A 20,708-nucleotide genomic window follows, 5' to 3' on the forward strand; every position below is an offset into this window, starting at 1 on the left:
GCGCGCTCTTATTGGCCGGGCGGCTCAGCCCTGCGGGGCGCGGAGGGGAGCTGTCAGGCTGCGGAGGGAGGGGTTTTCCGCTGCCGGCCCAGGGCCCTGAGAGCGCGCGCCGCCGCCGCCGCCGCCGCCGCTGGCCCCCCTTCCCTCCCGCATGGGGGGTGCCTGAGACCCCGAGCCCGTCTTCCCCCTCCCCGTAGGGCGGGTGAGTGCCAAGAGGCGAGGGGGCGGGTGCTTGACAGCAGCCCCCCCAAAGGGGATGCAGGGCGGGGGGGGGGAGCTTGGGAGGGCGAGAGGGCAGGGCGCGGCGGGGGGGGGGGGGCTTCCCTTCTGCAAGGGCCGCCGGGTTGGCGCTGGGTCCGCGGCCCCTGGAGGCGCGCAGCCATTGTGGGGTTGCGCCAGGGTGGGGCACCTGCTTAGCAAAAGCGGTGCATAAACATGGCAAGGTGGCTGCTTCTGCGCGCGCAGCCGGGGTAGGGCTCCGGGAGGGCAGAAGCCTGCCTGCCTGCCTGCCTGCGGGAGGACGAGGGCAGAAAGAGGGCTGGCAGCTGCGCGAGGCGTGTTGCAATACCGACCGAGGGAGCCCGGGACTGGCTCCACCCATCCCCGCCGCCGCCTCTTTCCTCCCGGGCAGCCTCTTCCCCTCAAGCCCCAGCCTTCTGCCTCGTCCCGGGTTTCCCACGTGCGTGGTTTGTGCCCGCATCCCCCCTCTTCCTTGGCCAGCGTCCGCGATCCCTTCCTGCTTCTTCCCCCAGGTGGGCCGCATCTGACGGAGGAATCTTGACTTTTGCTTGCATGGAGCGATTGGGTGGGTTGGGTTGCGTTCCACAGAACTGGGGTTGCTTGGCAGTCAGGCCAGCAAATGCACCCCTATAATATTGCGCGCGGGCGGGCGGGTGTGTGTGTGTGTGTGTGGAGTTGTAGCAAGGAGTAGAAATCTCAGGATGTAGGCCTCTAGCCGGACGTACCTTCCCTGGTGGACCGCAGAAATGGGAAAGAGAGTCCAAAGTTTGAACTGAACCTGCTACTTCTCGAACTTCTGTTGAAACAGTCGTTGTGGGGATGGGCAGGGATCCTGCATGGTTGGTGTGGATCAGATGTACTGATTCAGCCTGCCTAAGAACATAGGAAGCTGGCTTCTGTTTTGTCTGGTTTACAGCTATCAGCATTGACTGGCAGCAGCTCTCAAAGGCTTCAGACAGGGTTCTACCTGGAGATGCCAGTGATTGAACCCAGGACCCTTTGCATGCAAGGCAAATGCTGTATCATTAAGTTGCAGGAAGTACTGGGGCAGGCAGGCAGGCAGCAAGCAAAGCTGTGTTCTATCAAGTGACCAGAGTCTCAGCTCTCAATTCCACCAGACACCACCCATAATCCGCGACCCTTGAGAAGCCTTCACTGAAACCCTTGAGTTCCCACATCCTGCTGGAGTAATCAGGTCTGATTACACGTAACTGAAACAAATGCCTACTTCCATTTCCTCTCCTTTCTCAGTTTTTATTATGTAAGCTTTTTGAGACAGAGACACTTTGCTAAAAGTGTTGTGTGCTTAGTTGATGCTGTATAAACAGTAAAAACCTGCAAAGTTGAATCCTCTGATCCACCATATCTTTTTTGAGCTGTGTAGCTCCTCTTCCAGTTCCTTTGTGGCCCCATCCAGGTGTCCAGGGTTGTTGTTGTTGATTTTTTGGTTGCAGGGTGATGGTGGTAAAAGTTGGCAGCCATAAGCATGCCTGACACTTGAAGTCCTACTGTCTGCGATTTCTCTAGCAGCTGTATGAGAAGGAATCAATTAACACCAATCCCAGCTTCATGACATTCATCTACCTAGAAAAATGAAGAATTCTAGTTAGATTGTCCAATTCAGAGTGCTGCTTTTGGGGGAAGTGTTGAAAGGATTTCCTGCAAATAGAGTGGACGTAGCAATCTAGCTAGGAGCAAATATCTAGGAAGATGTGGCCAAAACTCAGGCAAACTCTTGGTAGCACAGAGGGGAACTGACTCTCTGTGTCTTCTGCTAGAGCTTGATTCTACTTTCTTTTTTCTTTGTTCAGCTTGCTCTGGAACCCAGCAGAGATGACAGAATACAAACTGGTGGTGGTGGGTGCTGGTGGTGTTGGGAAGAGTGCGTTGACTATACAGTTGATTCAGAATCACTTTGTGGACGAGTATGATCCCACTATAGAGGTATGTGAACTTAGTAATGTTGGCAGCAACTTCTGCATGGCCCCGTTTGTATGCCTTTTCCGAGTCCTTATATTCTTGACCTGCCTGCCATCTCCAAAGCTTTGGACTATAACATCTCTTTTCTGGGCTTCTAAAACACTAGTCCTCTTTCCATCGCTTTGTCTCCCTCTGTAGCTCCTCATTCTTTACAGAGGCAGCTACAGTCATTTTATCATGTCCAAGATTGAGTCCATTTCTTTCCTGAATTTTGGCTTGAACCAATCGTTTCCAACTGCCTCCTTGCTGGCTTTCTCTTGCTGTGCTTTACACCCTTGTTTCCCATGTCACTTGTTAACATCTTTTCTTTCACTCTTGCTCCTCTTGATGCTTCTGAACCCCAGGATTCATACCGGAAGCAAGTGGTAATCGATGGAGAGACGTGTCTCTTGGATATCTTGGACACAGCTGGGCAAGAGGAGTACAGTGCTATGCGTGACCAGTACATGAGGACAGGAGAAGGCTTCCTCTGTGTCTTTGCAATCAACAACACAAAGTCTTTTGAAGATGTTCACCACTACAGGTTTGTGGGCAGCTGGCTTCTCTCTGTCCTCCATCTGTTTTCCTTCCTGTATAGCAGGGCTGGGGAACCGTTTTGGCCCAGTCCCCATCTCCCCCTACCCCTGCAAGCCACCTTTGTCAGGTGGGTGGGACACCCCATCCATCAGCACCTGACATCTCTCGCAGCACATGCCAATTGCCTGAGAACCAGCTGGAGTTTGGGTGCTTCAGAAACTTTGCAAGCCCTAAGCTTCTTGTTTGGGAGGTGCCAAGCACAGGCCTTGCAGAGTGCTGTGATTCCCAAGCACCTGACAACTAGCTGGGAAGCACTACGCAATGGAGCTTTGCAGGCCTTGCCAATTGGCAGGGCCTGCAAAGCCCCTTTTGGGCTAGCCCCATCACATTGGACAGGTGGGCAAGACTTGCAGCAGAAGGTGGAAGAATCTGAAGTAGGTAAGGAGAGGAGTCGGAGGCTGCATTGCTCCCAAGACTGCATTTTCCTGGGCTAAATATACTCTGTCCTCTGCAACACTGGAAAGTACCTTTTCAGCATCAAGCCCTAAGTGTGCTGCTTGTGTTGTCATCTAGTCAAATGTAGAAGCAGTGATATCATCACTGATGATTCTGCCCTTGCTTCTGCTACAAATCTGTAGCAGCGTGAATTGGATGTCAACAAAATTATGTAGCTCTTGCTCTGTATTTTCTCCCACTCCCAGTCCTTTGAGGCCTAGCGAGAGCAGAAACAGAGCCACCAAGTATGCCAACAAGGGGGAAGCCACAAAGACAGTATTGAATCCTTCCTCATGCTCTTGCATTTGAAAGTTGTACTCAGTGTACAACTCAGGGCTTGCTTGTCTTCAGTGTACAGGAACTGTAATGATCTGCTGTAGTCATACATAAAAGTCTCCCTGTTACACAATTTTAGAAATAATTTTGGGGGAGTAAATATATGAACATCTGGGTATTCAATATTCTGTTCCTTAGTCTAAAAGAAAATATATTGTAATTTTTATTTTTTTAAAGCAAAACAAACTTCAGAAAAATCAGCAAACACCAATGTTTTCTTTTAATTTTTCTGGGTTTTTGCCAGGCCTTCACATCTCTAGACTTCTCTAAAGTCTCTTTCTAAAAAAAGTATGAATGCATACTTCAGCAGCAAACCACTCCCAAGTATGTGTATGGATGTGCTATATCTAATTTTTAAGTGTAGAATGGCTGTCTCTGAAGGGCAAACTATACTAGCACATGGTTACATATTACTCTCTCTCTCTCTCTCTCTCTCTCTCTCTGTGTGTGTGTGTGTGTGTGTGTGTGTTAAAAAAAAACCAACCAAAGCAAAACAAGTCAGTGACTTTAGGTCAGGTAATGGCAGGTGCAGTTGAGTCCTTTTTTGTACTGTTCTCTTCCTTGGAATAGCTTTTGTTGACTGCTTTTCTCCCCCACCAGAGGAAAGCAGCTAGTTGTGACATTTAAAGCAGCAAAAGGGAAAGGGATTAAGCCACCCCACCGCACCATATCTCTACTCAAACTTGGGAACTTTCTAAGCCTTTTTTGGGTTAGACCAAAAAAAATGGGAGAGTGTTCTTGTGCTCAGGTCCTGCTTGCGCGCTTCCCACGGGCATCTGGCTGGCCAATGTGAGAACAGGATGCTGGACTAGATAGGCCATTAGCCTGATGTACTGGCGCTTTTCTTATGTTCTCATGAATACATCTGTATGTCACATCTAATTTGGACCTCAGTTGCTTTGCACACAGGTAAAACACAGGACAAATTGAACCTCTGGTGTATACTTCATTAACACCAATAATCTCAAATATATTTTACCGTATTTTTCGCTCCGTAAGACGCACTTTTTCCCTCTTAAAATCTAAGGGGAAATGTCTGTGCGTCTTATGGAGCGAATGTGTGGTCTCTGGGGCTGGGGGGCAACCCGGGCTTTCCCTGCCAGCCCCGAACTCTTTGGGGCTGGGAGTGGGGGAAAGCCAGGCTTCCCCCACCGCCAGCCCTGGGGAGCAGCGGGAAGGCTGCATGCAGCCTTTCTGCTACTCCCCGACCTGCTCTTTGGGGCTGGCGGTGGGGGAAACCCGTGCTTCCCCCGCTAGCCCCGACAAGCTCCTGAGCAGCTCTGGGGTAGCCCGCGAATCCTCTGCAGGGCAGCAGGGAGCCTTCATCCAACTGCCCTGGGGAGGCTTCGCACGGCTATCCCTGGCTTTTGTGGGAGGTATTGGAAGGGACGGAGTGAGGCTCTCTCACTTCCCCCACCTCCCACAAAAGCCCCCAAGAGCCACATATTTTTTTTCTTGAATTTCCCCCCCCCCCAAAAAAAAAAGTAGGTGCGCCTTATGGAGCGAAAAATACGGTACTTTGGAGGGGGGCCAAACCAGAATCAAGTTTAGGAGCTGCTGATCTAGGCGGTTGTTCCCTGATTGTGACTCGTTGCCTTTGTAATTCCAGGGAGCAGATCAACCGTGTGAAGGACTCCGATGATGTTCCGATGGTGCTTGTTGGCAATAAATGTGATCTGCCTTCCCGGACGGTGGATACGAAACAAGCCCAGGAGCTTGCTAGAAGCTACGGAATCCCCTTTGTAGAGACCTCTGCCAAAACCAGACAGGTATGGTATTTACTGTGCATGTGGGAGAAAGTGGAAAGTCTTTTATCTTCTTAGCTATAGCTCTAGACAGTGTCCCAAACGGGTTTTGTAATAAATTGCAGCTGAATCTTGCCCAAGTGTAACTGCTGCATCCTCACGCCCTCTCCCCCAAGTCATGCGTTTCCAGCCTAAATCTTCTGTTCATCAGCATGTAGACGAAAAGCAAATAGTTTTGCTTTATGTTGGCTGCGTGCTCAAAATGCCAAACAACGGGATTCACACTATAAGCCAGCACAGTTGCTCTTCTCCTATATGACTTGGAGTAGGAATGGCATTGGTACAAGGTAACCATTCTTATTTGTGAAGTGCCATGTCATTAATGCCTGCCCTCTTAGTTTGTGCTGCGTCAGCTTAATGATAAGACGGTTATCAGCATGGCATCGTTCTACTGCTGGTGTCCAGTTGCCAAAAAACCTTTCTGACCGTGAAGGCAGATGTGAATGAATGGTTTACTGATATGAAGGAAAGGGCTTATCGGGAGAGAAAGGATCCCGTAGGCAGGAATAGCGTGACGACCTCCCCGCACCCAAGTAATATTATTTCTGCCTACTAGCAATAGATAGAAAAAAACATCACCGGCATAAAAATCCAATACCCCCGACACCTCTAATATTTAAGTGGGAAATCTAACGATGTCTTCCGTTTGTGTCTTTTCTTCCTTTCATTTGGTATACTCGTTCGTCTTAAAAAGGGAGTGGAGGATGCTTTCTACACCCTGGTGCGAGAAATCCGAAAACACAAGGAAAAGATCAGCAATGGGCGCAAGAAGAAATCTTCCAAAAGGAAGTGTATTATCCTCTGAAGGAGAGAGACTCTGTTGCACAGTTGGGAGTGCAAAACCCCCCATTTTGAGTCTGGGTATTTTCCCAAGCTGCAAGATAAATTCTGATGGCCATGCCCCTCACCCATTTTCAGCTGGAAGGCGAAGGTGGTTTTGAGTTCTTACTGTCAATTATTTTACTATTTTTAAAACTGGGACGTTGCATCCAGTATGAGGATTTGTAACCACATTTGATGTTCTGTTGCTTCTTGCCCCTTCATTATTATTTTTTAAAAAGATCATCTTGTTTCTGGTCCTTAGGATTATAGAGGTCACTCTTAAGTGTGACCTGGTGTAGACTGATCCTGCAGGTTAGATGGAAGGGATAGCACGAAGTCAGTGTCAGAACCTTAGGGGCCTTTCTCATTTTTTGTAGCATTTTACCTCCCTTGGTTCTCCCTGAGACTGAAGAGGAAGCCACATAGACTTGGTACCATTGTCCTTTTGATAGCAGAGGATTAAAGGTAACCTTGGACAGAAGGTGATCTGCTGAAGGTGGCAATGAGGAATGCCAAAAGAGAAAATGTGGAAAGCCAAACCCTCTCCGTAGCTGAATATTTCACCCCACTATTAAAATAGATGGTGCTCAGTTATTTTTCTTCCGGGTGGTTGAAATTCTGTATTAAGTTGGTTTCCTCTCTCTCTGGTTTTCATTTGGGCTGTTATAACTTCTGAGCAACAGCTCCCACTTTAAAATGAATGCGGAAATGTACTTTTGCTCAGCAGGTTTTATGAAAAAATGTGTGGTGGTGGGGAGATATCAACAAGTTATGAGAGGTAGTTTTAAATGGCTGTACAGCTTCCACCATCCAAAGGCAGTGGCACCTGTTGTTTGTGGAAAAAACAACTGTTGGAGATAGCTGAATATTTGCACCATAGAAGTGTCCTAAATTAACCTGCCTCTGTTGCTCTCCTTTACTAATTGGTTCTTGGGAGTATAGCGATGTTGACTCTCTTTATAAACAGAAGGGAGGAATATGATCCAAAGGTCTCTTAATCATCCCTCTTTTTTTAGTCTCCTGCATAGTCCTGGGGTTGCTTGGATGGGTTGAGATATAGGTACTTAAATGCTGGCATGGAGAGAAAAAGAGTCTGAATTTATTATCCTGTTAGTGTTTATAAGCCATCGGAATTACGTTCTGTCATTATTTGATCTTATTCTCTTCCCCCCACCCCACCCCAAAATCCCACCCTTGGAATCCTGTGTTGATTTGGTCTTTTTCCATGGTCCTGAGGATCTGTATAATAAATGCCACCACTTGGAATAAACCTGTGAATAAGCTACCTTATCTACAAGACCTGACTTTTTCTAAAGGGTATGTGTGGTAGATTTATGGTAGTTTTCTGGTTATCTTTCCTGAACAGATAGTTTTGGGAAACTGCAAAACATGTGGAGGCATTCAAGGAAATTGTAATTGTTCACAATGGTGTTAGAATCAGCGAAGCCTTCTCTCAGAATATGGTACCTTTCAGCCAGGAGTTGCCTTTGTTCAGCTCAACTCCCTATTTTGTGGATTTTCTCCCCCACTCTCATGTGCTTCTTAAGAAACATGTACCTATTTGGGTTGCATCTATCTAGTTCTGTTCTTATTGTTACCATCCAACTTTTTTGAACATGATTTTTTCAACAGAAATCCTGCAGATGTGGTAACTCTTCAAGAAGTGTGATAGGCATGTTTCTTGAAACAGCCCACCGGGATCTCAGGTTGTGCTTTCATAACCAGCTCCTAATTTATTTTACAAGTTACCTGCTATTCAGTTGTTGTTGTTCTGTTCTCAATGTTTTTCCCCCCTTTTGACTTAATATGAGTATCACTGGAAACATATGGCAAAAGAAAGCCAGACGATTATCTCTGTAACTGGCCCTCTAAGGTACTCCAGTACCTATTTCAGGGATAGTTGGGGTAGGGGCACAGCTTTTCAAGCAAAAATATTTTTGTAGTGTAGATGAAAGTGTTCCTTGCTTTTTTTTTCTTTTTTGGGAAGTGTTGGATGCTGCCACTGAAAGGAATTTACTGAGTTTGGATGGATTCCCCCCCGCCCTCGGTGGTCTTAACCATACTGGAACCCCTTTTATAATATGTTTTGCTACTGTTCTTCTTTCTGTGATGGAAGGGGGTGGAGAGAGGCTTTAGATAAGCCTCCAAGCTCTATAATTTCTGGACTAATTTCTGGTCTTGAAGCTTACGGACTCCTGCCAAAGTAGCGAGGGGTGAAGCTTGGGTGTGTGTATCAATCAAGCACCCCTCCTGCTGATTGTCCCTTCCCTATCTGGCAAATGCAAATTTGGGGAATCATGTGTTGGCTGCATCATTTGTAGTTCAAATCTGCAGCAGCTGCAAAATAATGGTCTGCAAAATGCAATGGTCAGGGTAAGGCAAGTCTAGGGTGAACTAATTCCTGAGGGTAGGCACTCCTTAGAAGGCTAACAAGTGGATAGGAATATGACTGGAGGCTGCAGAGGAGAGGGGCCAGGCACCTCATGAATGGGAGACACTGCATAGCCATTCATGCCATCCTTACAACAAGGAGGGCTACATTTTAGAAGGGATTTGAGATTTTCAGAAATTCAAACGTTCTCAGGATGCACGGTAAAAGCATTCCATGCCTGTGCAGATGCCTCCTAACACACCTTCAAAATTGTTTGTGGTTTGTGTACTGTGGTTAAATGGGCCTGTTCTAGAAACCAGCCCCATTGCCTTTAGCCAAACTCCTGACCTGCACTTTTGTTTATATGAAAGAAGACCTCCTTTTGCTTTTCCTGAACGTGATTTTTATTAGGCTGAAGAGGCTTCTCTTAAAGATGCCTAAAAATGCAATATTTGAAAATGGACAATAGTCTACTTTTTTTCACAAGTCACAAAAATACTGGAATGTTAGATCCCGGTCAACAGAGTGTTTATCATCTATTAGGTGGGAGCAGTGTGCTGTCTGAATGTCCCACAGACTTGGCAATAAAAAATAAAAAATAATTGTGAATGTTGTGTCCACACAAAGATTAAACTTAAAAGTGGTTCACTCCATTTATTTTTTATAGGTTCTTTTATCTGTCTTGCATCAGGACTTCTTAGCAGCTTCCTTTTCTCTCCACAAACTAGGAAAGGGAATGGTGTTAGATAGGTGGTGGCTGTAGGTACTGCAGTTGCAACTGAGGCCAAGAGCATCCTTTGGATTCAGCCCAGGCAGGTTGTTGGTTGAACGGTAGCACTAAGAAGGACACTGCAAGCAGTGCAATGAATGCAGGGAGGCCTAGAAGAACCAGATTCCAAAGGATGTGCAGTAACAGGCAGCTGGATGAGACAAGAAACCTGTGTGGAGAGAGGACATTGTGCTGTTCATATGCCTGTGGGATAATTTCACACCACCAACTTCAACAAGCCCGTTCCAAGTTAACAAGTTTTGGAGGGGGTGGTGATAAGGAGACAAAAGCAAAGAGGAGAAACAGCCGATGGGGAGAGTTGGGAAAGTTGATGGAAGCAGTTGTGGTTTTCAGATAAGGCAGCAGAATCTCCAAAGAACAGCAAGGTGTAGCAGGGTGTGCAACATTGAACCACCCTGCCACTTTATATTGTAGACTGCACCTATTTTACTGTGGCCACCTGGGAACAGGGTAGTAAAAAGTGTGAAACACTGATACTGCCAGGAATATAGGAACAATTATGTGCAGCTTTCTCTCTGCGGGAGACCATGCAGTGTTTATGTGAGGGCTACTGGAGGGTGTTCCCCACCTGGACGTGTCTTGTATTACCATCACTGGTGGGGGGGGCAAAGACTCCAGAACAAGTTGTGAGGGTCCACCCACTATGACCTCACCTTTGCTTGGACCGTGCATAACAGGAGCAAAAGGGGAGGAACTCCCCCTGCCAAGGGAAGTTGTGGAGACCAAGCAGCAAACTTCAGCACTGGACAGGAGGTGTCAAGTACTGCAGCCCATGTTGGTATAGTTGCCTTCTTGTGTTGTCAGTTACTGAGATTCTAGTCAGGAAGTAGGTAGTGCATTTCATTTCTCCATGTCTTTTTAGAGACAAGTTCAAAAAGCTATGTCGCTTAGTGACAGACATTTGGCAGGCCACTGGACAACTACCACTGAGCCCCTAAGTCAGAGATTTCCAAACTGTGTGTTGCGACACATTTAGTGTGCAATGTGCAGGTGTGTTGTGTTAACTTCTGGTTTGCTAGTAAAACTGAATGACTGTGTTGCGAAATGATGGATGACTTTAAAAGTGTGTCACCAGCAAGTTTGGAAAGCTCTGCCCTAAGCCATGCTGCTGGGGACGTCTGCCAGTATCAAAAGCGTCCCGGGAGGAAGTCTACCCCAGAGAATAGAACAGTGGCTAAGTCACAGAGTTTGATGGAGCTGGTGTTGAGCAGTTAGTCTATGGCTTGGAGACCACATGTCTCAACACCACCTGCCACTCCAGAGCTTTCCCCCAAAGAGCCCACAGGCATGAGGCTCTAGTACTTCATTCCTAAAGACTGGGGTGGCAGAAGTCAATAAGACGGCCATCTTCTGGACAAACAAGGCATTAACAGTACCTGCCCAGTAGAAGTTTACTCCCACCAGAAGAACACTTTCTACATAATTAGATTTTCTGAATCAAAGGCTAGAAGGGAAGCAAAAAGGAGTGGCCAAGATGTGCTTGGGAACTGAGTAGAATAAATGCATACTAAGAAGAATGGGAAAACTTAACAAAAGTTAGAGCAGATAAATACCCCACACCACTTGGATGGAGTCAGACTCTGGTTTATAAAATTGTTAAATAAACAAATTAGAATACAGGCTTTTTTTCTACTCCAGCTGTGTGCATGGAGGAATCCCAAAGTGACACTACTGCAGCACTCGAGAGAAATGAGCAGGAACCTGGATGTGTGCATGGAGCTAGAGGGCACATTAACCTATCTAGCTTTAGATGTTACCAGGGTGGGACTGTGCAGATATAGAGCGCATATTGGGACTGTCCAGAGAACATGAAGAAGGGTGAATGGGCTAGCTGCACACTTTGTGTCCCTTAATTTCTATACCAACAGGCAACTACAGTATAGCAACCAACTGCCTGGGAACCCTTAGTCCTAAATTCAAATATGTGGGGCTAAGCATGGTTACTCAGTAGTGGAGGAAAGCCATCCTACTTGGGTCTAAAAGTGATCCCCTTTTTAGTATTCACAACACCCACAGTGTATGTGGTCACAATACACTGACAGTGTCTTCTGCAGCTGAATTCTAGCTCTGCGTCAATCTAGACAGCAGCTGTAAGAAATCCGCTAAAGGTGAGGGATGGACATGGGAAGGAAGGGAATCTACTTAAAGGTGAAATGCTCTATATGGCCACATAACCCGATATGGCAGGAAAGTTTTTCCACAGCATAAATCTTAGAAAGGAGTTCCAACAGTGAGGCACAAATCACATTCTTGTCAAAACTGTGACAACTGCAGTAGTTCCTGACCTTTGAAGCAGGATTTCAAACAAGTTTTCATCTGACTTCTCCCTAAAAGTTGGGATTAGCTCGCCACACACTGGGACTAAAGCTTGTTCCTGAGAGGCTGTTGTAGAATCTCTGAAGAGCCAAGCACATTAAAACACATATGTCAAAATACTTAATTTGGAACATTTGTTTCCTGTTGTTTGTTGCGCCACAGAAGCATATGCATAAGTTTAATAATTCATCTCATCCTGAACATGGTGCTTTAATTTGATTTCACCACTATGCATCTGGTATTAACAGCAACTGTACACTGGAGAGGATTACAGTCAGGGATTTGGGCAGCAAGGCATATTCTTTCTATTTTTCCTTACAATTAGGGCTAATCCAGGAACAGGCTTGTGCCTATATCCCAGCTTCAGACAGTCCTTGAAACAGTGCAAGAAACCAACTGTTCCTAGAGCATATGCTATATAAGTCATTTTCAGTTTCATATTACTTTCTAGACTGACCTATTTGAAATTGATTCTTTAAACCTTCTGTGTGGAAGATTATGCTCATGTTTTGCTGATTAGAAACATGATTACAAAGTGTAGTATGATACAGTGCCCTCCTAAAAACAAGCTGTTTGTTGCTCATCCATTATACTTAAAGTAGACCACCTCATCTTGCCTTATGGTAGGGGCCAACATGCACACTTACGATTCTGCTGAGCTAAGCGATGTGGTTTCTGGAAAGGTAGAATACACAGCCTTGGAGAAAACAAAATTGATAGGTGTGATGAAGATGTTTTTTAATGCAAATTAAACAAATTATGTCTACATACTAGCCTCCTTATTATTTCTCTCCTGTCTGAGAGTCTGTTACTTTGCAGTGCGTTTGATACACCAAATGACTCCTTGTGACATTTGAAAGTTTTAATTCTCCACAATGCTTTTAAGAAATATGTTTCACAAAGCAATTCAAAAAGGAACAAAATCCTGCCAGAACAACAGGTACAAATGCTGTACCTTGTCTATGTGCAACCATCCCCCCACCAACAATTTCACACAGCCTTGAACGTGCTTTTTACAGTATGCAAAGTTGTCGTGCAACTGCAAAACATTAAATGCTATGTAGCTAACTAGGTAAAGGTAAAGGGACCCCTGACCATTAGGTCCAGTCGTGGCCGACTCTGGGGTTGCAGCGCTCATCTTGCATTATTGGCCGAGGGAGCCGGCGTACAGCTTCTGGGTCATGTGGCCAGCATGACTAAGCCGCTTCTGGCAAACCAGAGCAGCACACGGAAACGCCGTTTACCTTCCCACCAGAACGGTACCTATTTATCTACTTGCACTTTGACGTGCTTTCAAACTGCTAGGTTGGCAGGAGCAGGGACCAAGCAACAGGAGCTCACCCCGTCGTGGGGATTCGAACTGCCAACCTTCTGATCAGCAAGTCCTAGGGTCTGTGGTTTAACCCACAGCGCCACCCGCAGCTAACCATGTAGATGAAATCAAACTCTTTTTGAGAATGTTAACGAACAGTCATAAGGAAAGTTGTCATGGAAAAGAAAGGCTTCTTTAGCAAACATATCACCTGAGGTGCATTTCCTATCCTTATCCCTAAAACAGACTTCTTCTAAAATGTTGTAAGTAATTTGCATTCACATTCCAGTTATATCCAGGATCACTTCCAGTATCTTACAATTTCTTGCTCTTTATCTTTCAGTAGTGGTGGGGAGCCTGTCGCCCTGTAGTTGTTGGTGGACTTCAGCTCCCATAATCTCTTACTGGCTAGGGCTAATGGGAGTTTGGGGTCCAGCAACTCTAGAGGACCACGAGTTCCCCACTCCTGCCCTGCAGCTTCTTCCTTGGTTCTTTCATCCTGCTTCCCCCTTTGGCCCTCCAGATGTTTTGGGACTACAACTCCCATGATCCCTAGCTAATAGAACCCGTGGTTAGGGGTGATGGGAATTGTAGTCCCAAAACATCTGGAGGGCCGAGTTTGCCTATGCCTGTACTACAGCTTAGTCCCCAAACCCAAATGGTGGGTGCAATCTCTTCCCATTGCCACTTTTAAGAGAGATTTATTTTGAATCCTTTGGCCATCTTATGCCTGTTCCAGAACTAATATTTTTCTAGGACTGTTGTACTTCCTGTATCAGGGGAGGTCAATAACCCCCATGAGGACCAGAAGAGGAATGACTGCTGGGAGGAGTGCAGAGAAAAAATGCCATGCTGCACCTGTAGAAGCAAAATCAAACGCCTTTTACTGCTACCTCAGCAGCAGTAAAATACATCTCTCTCTTCTCTACAACCACAGCTGGTGCTGTAACTCTCCAACAGTTTGACTTTACCCCCGAAGGCACACTCTTCCATTGTCTCCCGAGACAGACAGATGTCAGCAATAAGGGGGAACCTCTCTGTATGCGTATAGAAAAATAATATTTCTAATGGAAAGTACTGAACACTTTTCACTGGCATGTTAGCATTCCACGCACAGGTGTTTTTAAAAAAAAATATACAATTCCTCCTCCACACATCACACACACCTGCTGCCTAAAGCAGGACAGTCTGGAGCAAGTATTATTATTTATTATTGACTTATTTAAGGTATAAACTGGCCTTTTTTTCCTTTTTAAGGAGTCGCCTTCACCGCAGAAAAATGATGAAGATAAGTTGGCATCACCAAGAATGTACACCAATGCTTTTCAAAGGTTCCACAAAAATATGGGAGAAAGGAGTGACTGCTTCTGCCTAGTTGTTGTTGACATCCATCTGTCTCGAGAGACAATGGAGTGTGCATTCAGGGGTGAAGTCAAGCCACTGCATTAGCAGCAACAAAGTGACCTCCCCGGGGCACAAGCCTGGGCTGTGTATAGAGGCCCTGGGCTACTCAAACAACAAGACCCCCCTCTCAGACTCGCTGATGTAGTCCAAAGGAAAGCAGCGCAATACGTCTGGCACCAGCTTGACTGCAGGAGTTGCCAGAAGGAGGCATACAAAATGCTGTCCAACCATCTTTGGAACCAAAAGGTTGGTAACCCACAAGGCAGTGTAGCTAACACCTATCTCTTTCATTGGAGGAGTATGGTTTCTTGGCATACGTGTACTTTCAGCTTCCTCATTCCAAGGATGGAACAACCCAATGATGGAGGCTGTTCCCACAAAACGAAGGGAAAACAGAAGGGTATCTAGTTCCATCAACTATAAACAGAGGAAGGAAAGAGTGGTGAGTCTTCTTACTGATATGAATCTTTGGCCTTCTTCAGCATCATTCAGAAAAGGAAAATCTGCTTCTGAGGTTTTTTTTAACTAAACTCCAGTACAATCAAACAAATGTTGAGATGATGGAGTCAGGTGGTGGCTGTTACGGTAAGCAAGCTCCATTTGCAGTAAATAACCCAACATGGGAAGTAATTGTGATTTTTGTATAAAAGGCACTAGACTCAGATAAAGGTTTTTCTTCTTCTTCTTTGTCTGATCCTTTTCTCATCTAATAGAAAAGCAATTATCTTTCAACAAGGTACAAGCTCCCGTATTTGCACTTGGGTAGATGGAAAAACAACTCTTTGGCCTAGGAAAGGGTAATTTGCAAATACAATGTGGTAGAGACACATTATCTCATTGTAAAGAAGGAATTTTTCATTAGTCTAAATAGAATGAAGAGAGGCTGTCCACTCTTTCTTTTTGTTCATCCTAGCTTTAGGACCATTAGTTATATGCCTTAGAACACCAGACATCAAGGGAGTCCAAACTGGGGGGAGAAAACTATATGATTGGACTCTTCACTGATGATTTAATGATTATGACACCTGACCTGCTGAACATGGGAATAGCAAGACTTCAAGAGCTTAACAACTTCACAATACTATCAGGCCTGCGGGTTAACTTCTCAAAATCTGAAGCTTTATGCTTCAATGTAGCACCCAGCAACAAAAACTCATCCACAGAACTCACAGGCATTAGACTCTGTCACACGAAGCTAAGATAGTTAGGAATAAGTATAACAAGAAACCTTAACAGACTCTATTCACAAAACTATCCCCCTGTATGGTGGCCAATTCTTTAAACTTTGAAAAAGAAATATGGTATTTTTCTATGTTAGGGGAAGAGGGGAACTTTGGAAGGAACTTAGAAGGGCATATTTTAAAGGTCTAACAGCCATGCTTTACCATGCTGCATATTTTGTGCTTTTAAATCTCTGCTGGGGTTATCTCACCAGAGTACTTGCCCCAAACCTGGATGTTGGCATCCAGGGAATTCTCCTCTTCTATACCTATTTTTTTTCCTTGCCACCAACAAGATCATCTGAGCTTTGATCTCCCTGCTGGGATGCTGATGATAGGCTGGGTAAATAAAGTATGTTATGTGCTTCATTATTATTTGTGATAAGATGGGTGACACAATTGATTCCAACTATTAACTGAAAGGGGACGCGGGTGGCACTGTGGGTAAAACCTCAGTGCCTAGGACTTGCCAACCGCATGGTCGGCGGTTCGAATCCCTGTGGCGGGGTGCGCTCCCGTCGTTCGGTCCCAGCACCTGCCAACCTAGCAGTTTGAAAGCACCCCCGGGTGCAAGTAGTTAAATAGGGACCGCTTACCAGCAAGAAGGTAAACGGCGTTCCGTGTGCTGTGCTGGCTCGCCAGATGCAGCTTGTCACGCTGGCCACGTGACCCGGAAGTATCTGCCGACAGCGCTGGCTCCCGCCTATAGAGTGAGATGAGCACACAACTCTAGAGTCTGGCAAGACTGGCCCGTACGGGCAGGGGTACCTTTACCTTATTAACTGAAAGGGGAAACCCCAGCAATACTGGATTCCTGCTTTCTGCCACTGATCTGTATATTTTTTCAAAGCCTGTTTCCAACTGTGTATAGCTGGACAGAGATTAGAATATTGGTGCCCTCCCATTCCAGACCTTCTTTATCTCTGATCACGTTCAAAATGATTTATTTAGCTGAAAGATGTGAAAATTTTACCAAGATGTCTCTCAGTCTGTTGTTGTTGGACTGCAAACTAGCACCAGAGTGATAAGCAATGTCAGTGTCAGTAATGGAAGGCAGGCATTATTTGATTAATCAATATAAAATGAAGAATTTAGTATCAGACTTTTTCCTGAGTCTCTTCCAAGCCTCTCATTTTAACATTTAAATGGTGCAACACATTGTCTGACATTTACAAAGCAGGATATATTTAGCTCAGTCAGACAGCTTTTAAATTATTTTTTAATGCTTAATTCCCATTTTAGTTGTTTCATTTGCTATTGCAGCAACATCCAAGATTGTGATTCTGTCATCCAATGAAGTTTCTATAGGTTTTAAGGCCGATTTCCACTCTTCCTGCAGGTCATTTTTAAAATCTTGCTTCAGTTTGTCGAGAAGTTAGCATAAAACAGCATAAAACTTTCCATTGCCTTTTCCTTTTTTGACAGTTTAGCTGTCTTGGCTACCATCATGGGCTTTTCCTTTTCTCCTGAAAGCTCCACAACTAGGGTCAGATCTTTCCATTAAATATAAGATCAGAAATATTTTTGCCTTTAAATTCTTTCCTTTTGCTACATCTCCCTTATCGGCATTCACAGTATCATTGATTTTTTTTTTACTTTAAACAGGAATTAGAGCCTGATTTATGGCAACAATGGTCAGAGATAAAGACTTATGCTACAATTTTGTTTGGTGACATCCAGTCCTATTTTTCTAGGGGGGAAAGGTGCCAGAACTCACCATGAATGCCTTTTTTGTTCTCTTATAATGGCAGTGGCACCCGCCTGAGAGGTACCGGAACAGAGTTCCAGCAAGTTCCAGCTGAACTTCCAGACTTTGGTGATAAGAAATGTGACTGAAAATGCACTGCAAAGTGCATAACACTTGCTTGACACAATGTTGTCTACTCCCCCTGCAAATTAATTCAGGGAGGCATATGGTTTCCAGGATTTTTGTCAGAATCCTGAAAACTGTTTCCGAACTGCAGCCTCAAGGAAGCTCAGAAAATGCGGTCTGTGGACCTTTACATGTAAGTAAGCATTTCCAGACAAACTATCATAATCTCCAGAACAGTATTATTCAAAATAGTACCTGCTTTTTTAGATCCCGAGCAGCTAATGTCTTTTTGTTAGTATTCATACTAAACTTCCCTACTGCTAATCACGTCCCTGTTAGCTCCACCGGTGCCCGTTTTGTAATTGAACACAGACTGTGTAGTCTGTGCACCCCACAGGAAACCTAATGGGCTTTTCATTTTTCTAATGCCAATGCTGGAGTCTCGCTTTCCCTTGAAAATGAGGCTGATGGGCCATATGTCTCTCTAAACTTTCAGCGTTGGCTTTGCTTCTGTGACTTGCCATGGTACAAACACCCATTTAAACTGTCAGCATCTGGCTCATATATGACTATGAAAGTAGGAGAAAGGGCTCCTCTTCACTACAACATGACAAACATCTTCCCTTCAATCAATTGGATAGCAAATGCTCTTTAAATAGGAGGATGAGATTAAGACAGTGTGCTTGCCTTGTGCAGCTTGTCGTCTTCCAGCTCCTACATCTAACATGGCTTTCTTTTCCCCCACATTCATGTCCACTAGTATATGCCCAAGTTAACAGGGGTCTTTTTCAAGACGCAAGGACAGGGCACGCTTTATCAACACCCACCCATACAGTCCTCAGTTCCTCCAATTGCCAACAAAATGCTACTGCAGCTTGCATAATAAAGAAACAGCTTGATTTCACAAAACCCCTTTAACAAATAGGGCAAGCGAGAGCACAACTGACTCCACCCCAAAGGCATTAGCCACAATATCCAATTCATAAGATTTCTGGTCATGCACTCCTCTTAAACTGAGCAGGGGACTTGTTCATATTTTCAGCACCATAACTCTACACCTACACAAATTCCTACATGCTTACAGCAACAAAAAGGCAACAAGTCCCATCCACACTTTGATGTGACAGCAAATGCATGTCTACCAGCTGGAAGCCACAGTATTCTTAGTGCTTTTGCTTATACTGTATTCCAATTTGTAGACAGAGAGAAACAGAACAGTGGGAGGCTGCTGGGATAATGAGTCACACCGCACATTGGGTCCTTAGTATTAAAGTATATCTTGGCAGGCTTCAAAACTAGAGTTCAGAGAAAGGCTACCAAGGTAATGAAAGATAAGACTATGGATCATGCTCTGTTTTCTAGAAAAAGAAATATATACAGCACCTATCCCAACAACACAAAATTAGAGCTAGCTCCAGATATCAGTAGGTAAAAAGTTATTTTGAGAAAATCAGAGGTGTGTGCTATGGGATGGGGTGGTCAGATCAGTTTTTGAGATGACTTTCCATTTTTGAAACAGGGCTCAAAGTTTAAAGTGCTGCTTGGTGTGAAGTCAATTTAGTTTCAATATTACTAACAGCATACTGGTAGCTTTAATTCAGCACACATGTTCTCTGGAATAAAAGGAAGAAAACTTCATTATTTTTCTTACCACTTGTGAATTCCACACTTACCCTTTCTGTCAAAGATCCAATGTCACCTGAAGCCAATGGATCTGTCACCAAAGATGTCAACATCCCACACAAAGGACTAGGCAAATCAGCCTCCTCACCAAACTGCTGCTGAAGACAGCAAGGTACTGTCATCATTTTATAGTCCAATAAATCTTAAGTCTTTCTTCAACATACACTTCTGTGACACAGGTGCTGCTTTTCTCCAATACACAAAAGTGCAATATCTTGTTACTGGCAAAATGTTATTTTTCTCCCATTTAGCACAACAACAACAGCTACTATGAGTGTCGTAATTGTGTGAGTATCACAGGCTGGTACTGGATAGTGCCTGCAACATCACTAGTGCTGAGCAACAAATCCCTTCAAACTAGATAAATGTGTAACCCTGTACAGCAAGCATCTACCCAAGACTCTGGGTTTGTCTGAGTTAAGTCTTGAGATCCTTTCCATTTATGGTGAGAGCAATGGTAAGACATTCCAAGAAGCTATACTTATTTGTGGCTTCTTACTCTCTGTGATTCTTCAATTTCCATCCAGAGTGGCTGTGCAGGGACCTGTGAGCAGGTCTTCACATTTTCTAGGAAATCTCCTGGCAGCCTGCATCAAAAAGAATGTTAACAGTTCATTGTGTCAAACAGAACTGCAAACAATTAAAATGGGAGTTTACATGAAGCTCCTTGGCCATATAACTAAGGATCAACAATTTACCTTGTAATTAACAAAGCAAAATTAACAATAAACATTAACATAAAAATAACAACATAAAAATTAACAACGCTATTAGTACTCTTCTACACTAGAATTTCCTCTGGAATTTTCATGCTTTGCTCACTTACAATTTATGGGTCATCTGCATGATGTTATCAAATCATTGTCCTCCTGGGTTCTCCCTATGGTGATTCTGTCTTTTGTTCAGACTATACTAGCACAATCTCCACAGGGGTAGATCACCTTAGTACTATTTTTCTGTATTTTTAAAAGCTGTACAGTGATATACCAGGTGGGTGTACCTATCATCATGTATCTGTTATTTCACACACCTTCACTATTACCCTTTCCAGTCAGTGCTACTTTAATAGCATGCTTATTTTTAATTACTCTCTTAATTCACACTAAAACACCTTTTCAGCTATAGTTTAAAAAAATATTATTAAAATGTTTCTCCAGGACTGCTTGGTGTTCTTTAGTACAATTTTTTTTTAATAAATCTTTAAAAACACAGCCTTTCTGGTTGGAATCATTTCTTAATTGGTTAATTTGTGCCAAAAGAGTTTTTTAGCTTAGCCTTCCTTTTTTTAAAAAAAAGTTGTTATAATCCCACAATAGCACCTAAATAAAAACAAAACAAAACACTTTTTCCATTTACTATTGCAGCAGGAGATAGGAGGTTTTATCAGTCAGTTATGAAAGATGGAAAGCTTGGATGCAACCCAATTTGTTTTTAAAAGACTTTCTTTGTGTCTGTCAAAGACTGTTTAGGTCTGGATAACATTAGGATAGCGAGGTAGATTAGATGACCTTAATATATATTTTTCCAGCTCTGGTTTTAAAAATCAAAATAAGTCCTTTAGTAGAAGTGCAAACCCCTGTCTCACTAAAGTGCAAAGCAAAATTA

At 44.3% G+C, this 20,708-nt stretch overlaps 2 protein-coding genes across 10 annotated transcripts in view; one reads left to right on the forward strand and one right to left on the reverse strand.

Annotated features, from left to right (window-relative positions):
* The first annotated feature begins 31 nt into the window (after positions 1-31).
* On the forward strand, positions 32-7,479 carry LOC309355661 (GTPase KRas-like). Its single transcript, XM_081886650.1, has 5 exons — positions 32-202; positions 2,052-2,184; positions 2,565-2,743; positions 5,177-5,336; positions 6,067-7,479. The coding sequence occupies exons 2-5, from the start codon at positions 2,074-2,076 to the stop codon at positions 6,175-6,177; spliced, it is 561 nt and encodes a 186-aa protein (XP_081742776.1). The 5' UTR covers positions 32-202; positions 2,052-2,073; the 3' UTR covers positions 6,178-7,479.
* KASH5 (KASH domain containing 5) overlaps positions 6,930-20,708 on the reverse strand; it is a 25,192-nt gene continuing 11,413 nt past the window's right edge. For 4 of the 9 annotated variants that reach the window (XM_081886644.1, XM_081886649.1, XM_081886645.1 and 1 more), the window contains exons 12-16: positions 19,603-19,690; positions 19,094-19,201; positions 12,319-12,368; positions 11,641-11,751; positions 6,930-9,503 (exon numbers count right to left, since the gene is read on the reverse strand). In XM_081886644.1, coding sequence (XP_081742770.1) covers positions 9,308-9,503; positions 11,641-11,751; positions 12,319-12,368; positions 19,094-19,201; positions 19,603-19,690 — 553 coding nt within the window. In that variant the 3' untranslated portion in view covers positions 6,930-9,307. The remainder of the gene's footprint in view (positions 9,504-11,640; positions 11,752-12,318; positions 12,369-19,093; positions 19,202-19,602; positions 19,691-20,708) is intronic. The other 5 variants (XM_081886641.1, XM_081886643.1, XM_081886648.1 and 2 more) reach the window with 5 other exon arrangements.

The sequence above is a fragment of the Podarcis melisellensis genome (genome assembly GCF_964234715.1).
Source record: "Podarcis melisellensis genome assembly, chromosome: 13".
Classification (NCBI taxonomy): domain Eukaryota; kingdom Metazoa; phylum Chordata; class Lepidosauria; order Squamata; family Lacertidae; genus Podarcis; species Podarcis melisellensis.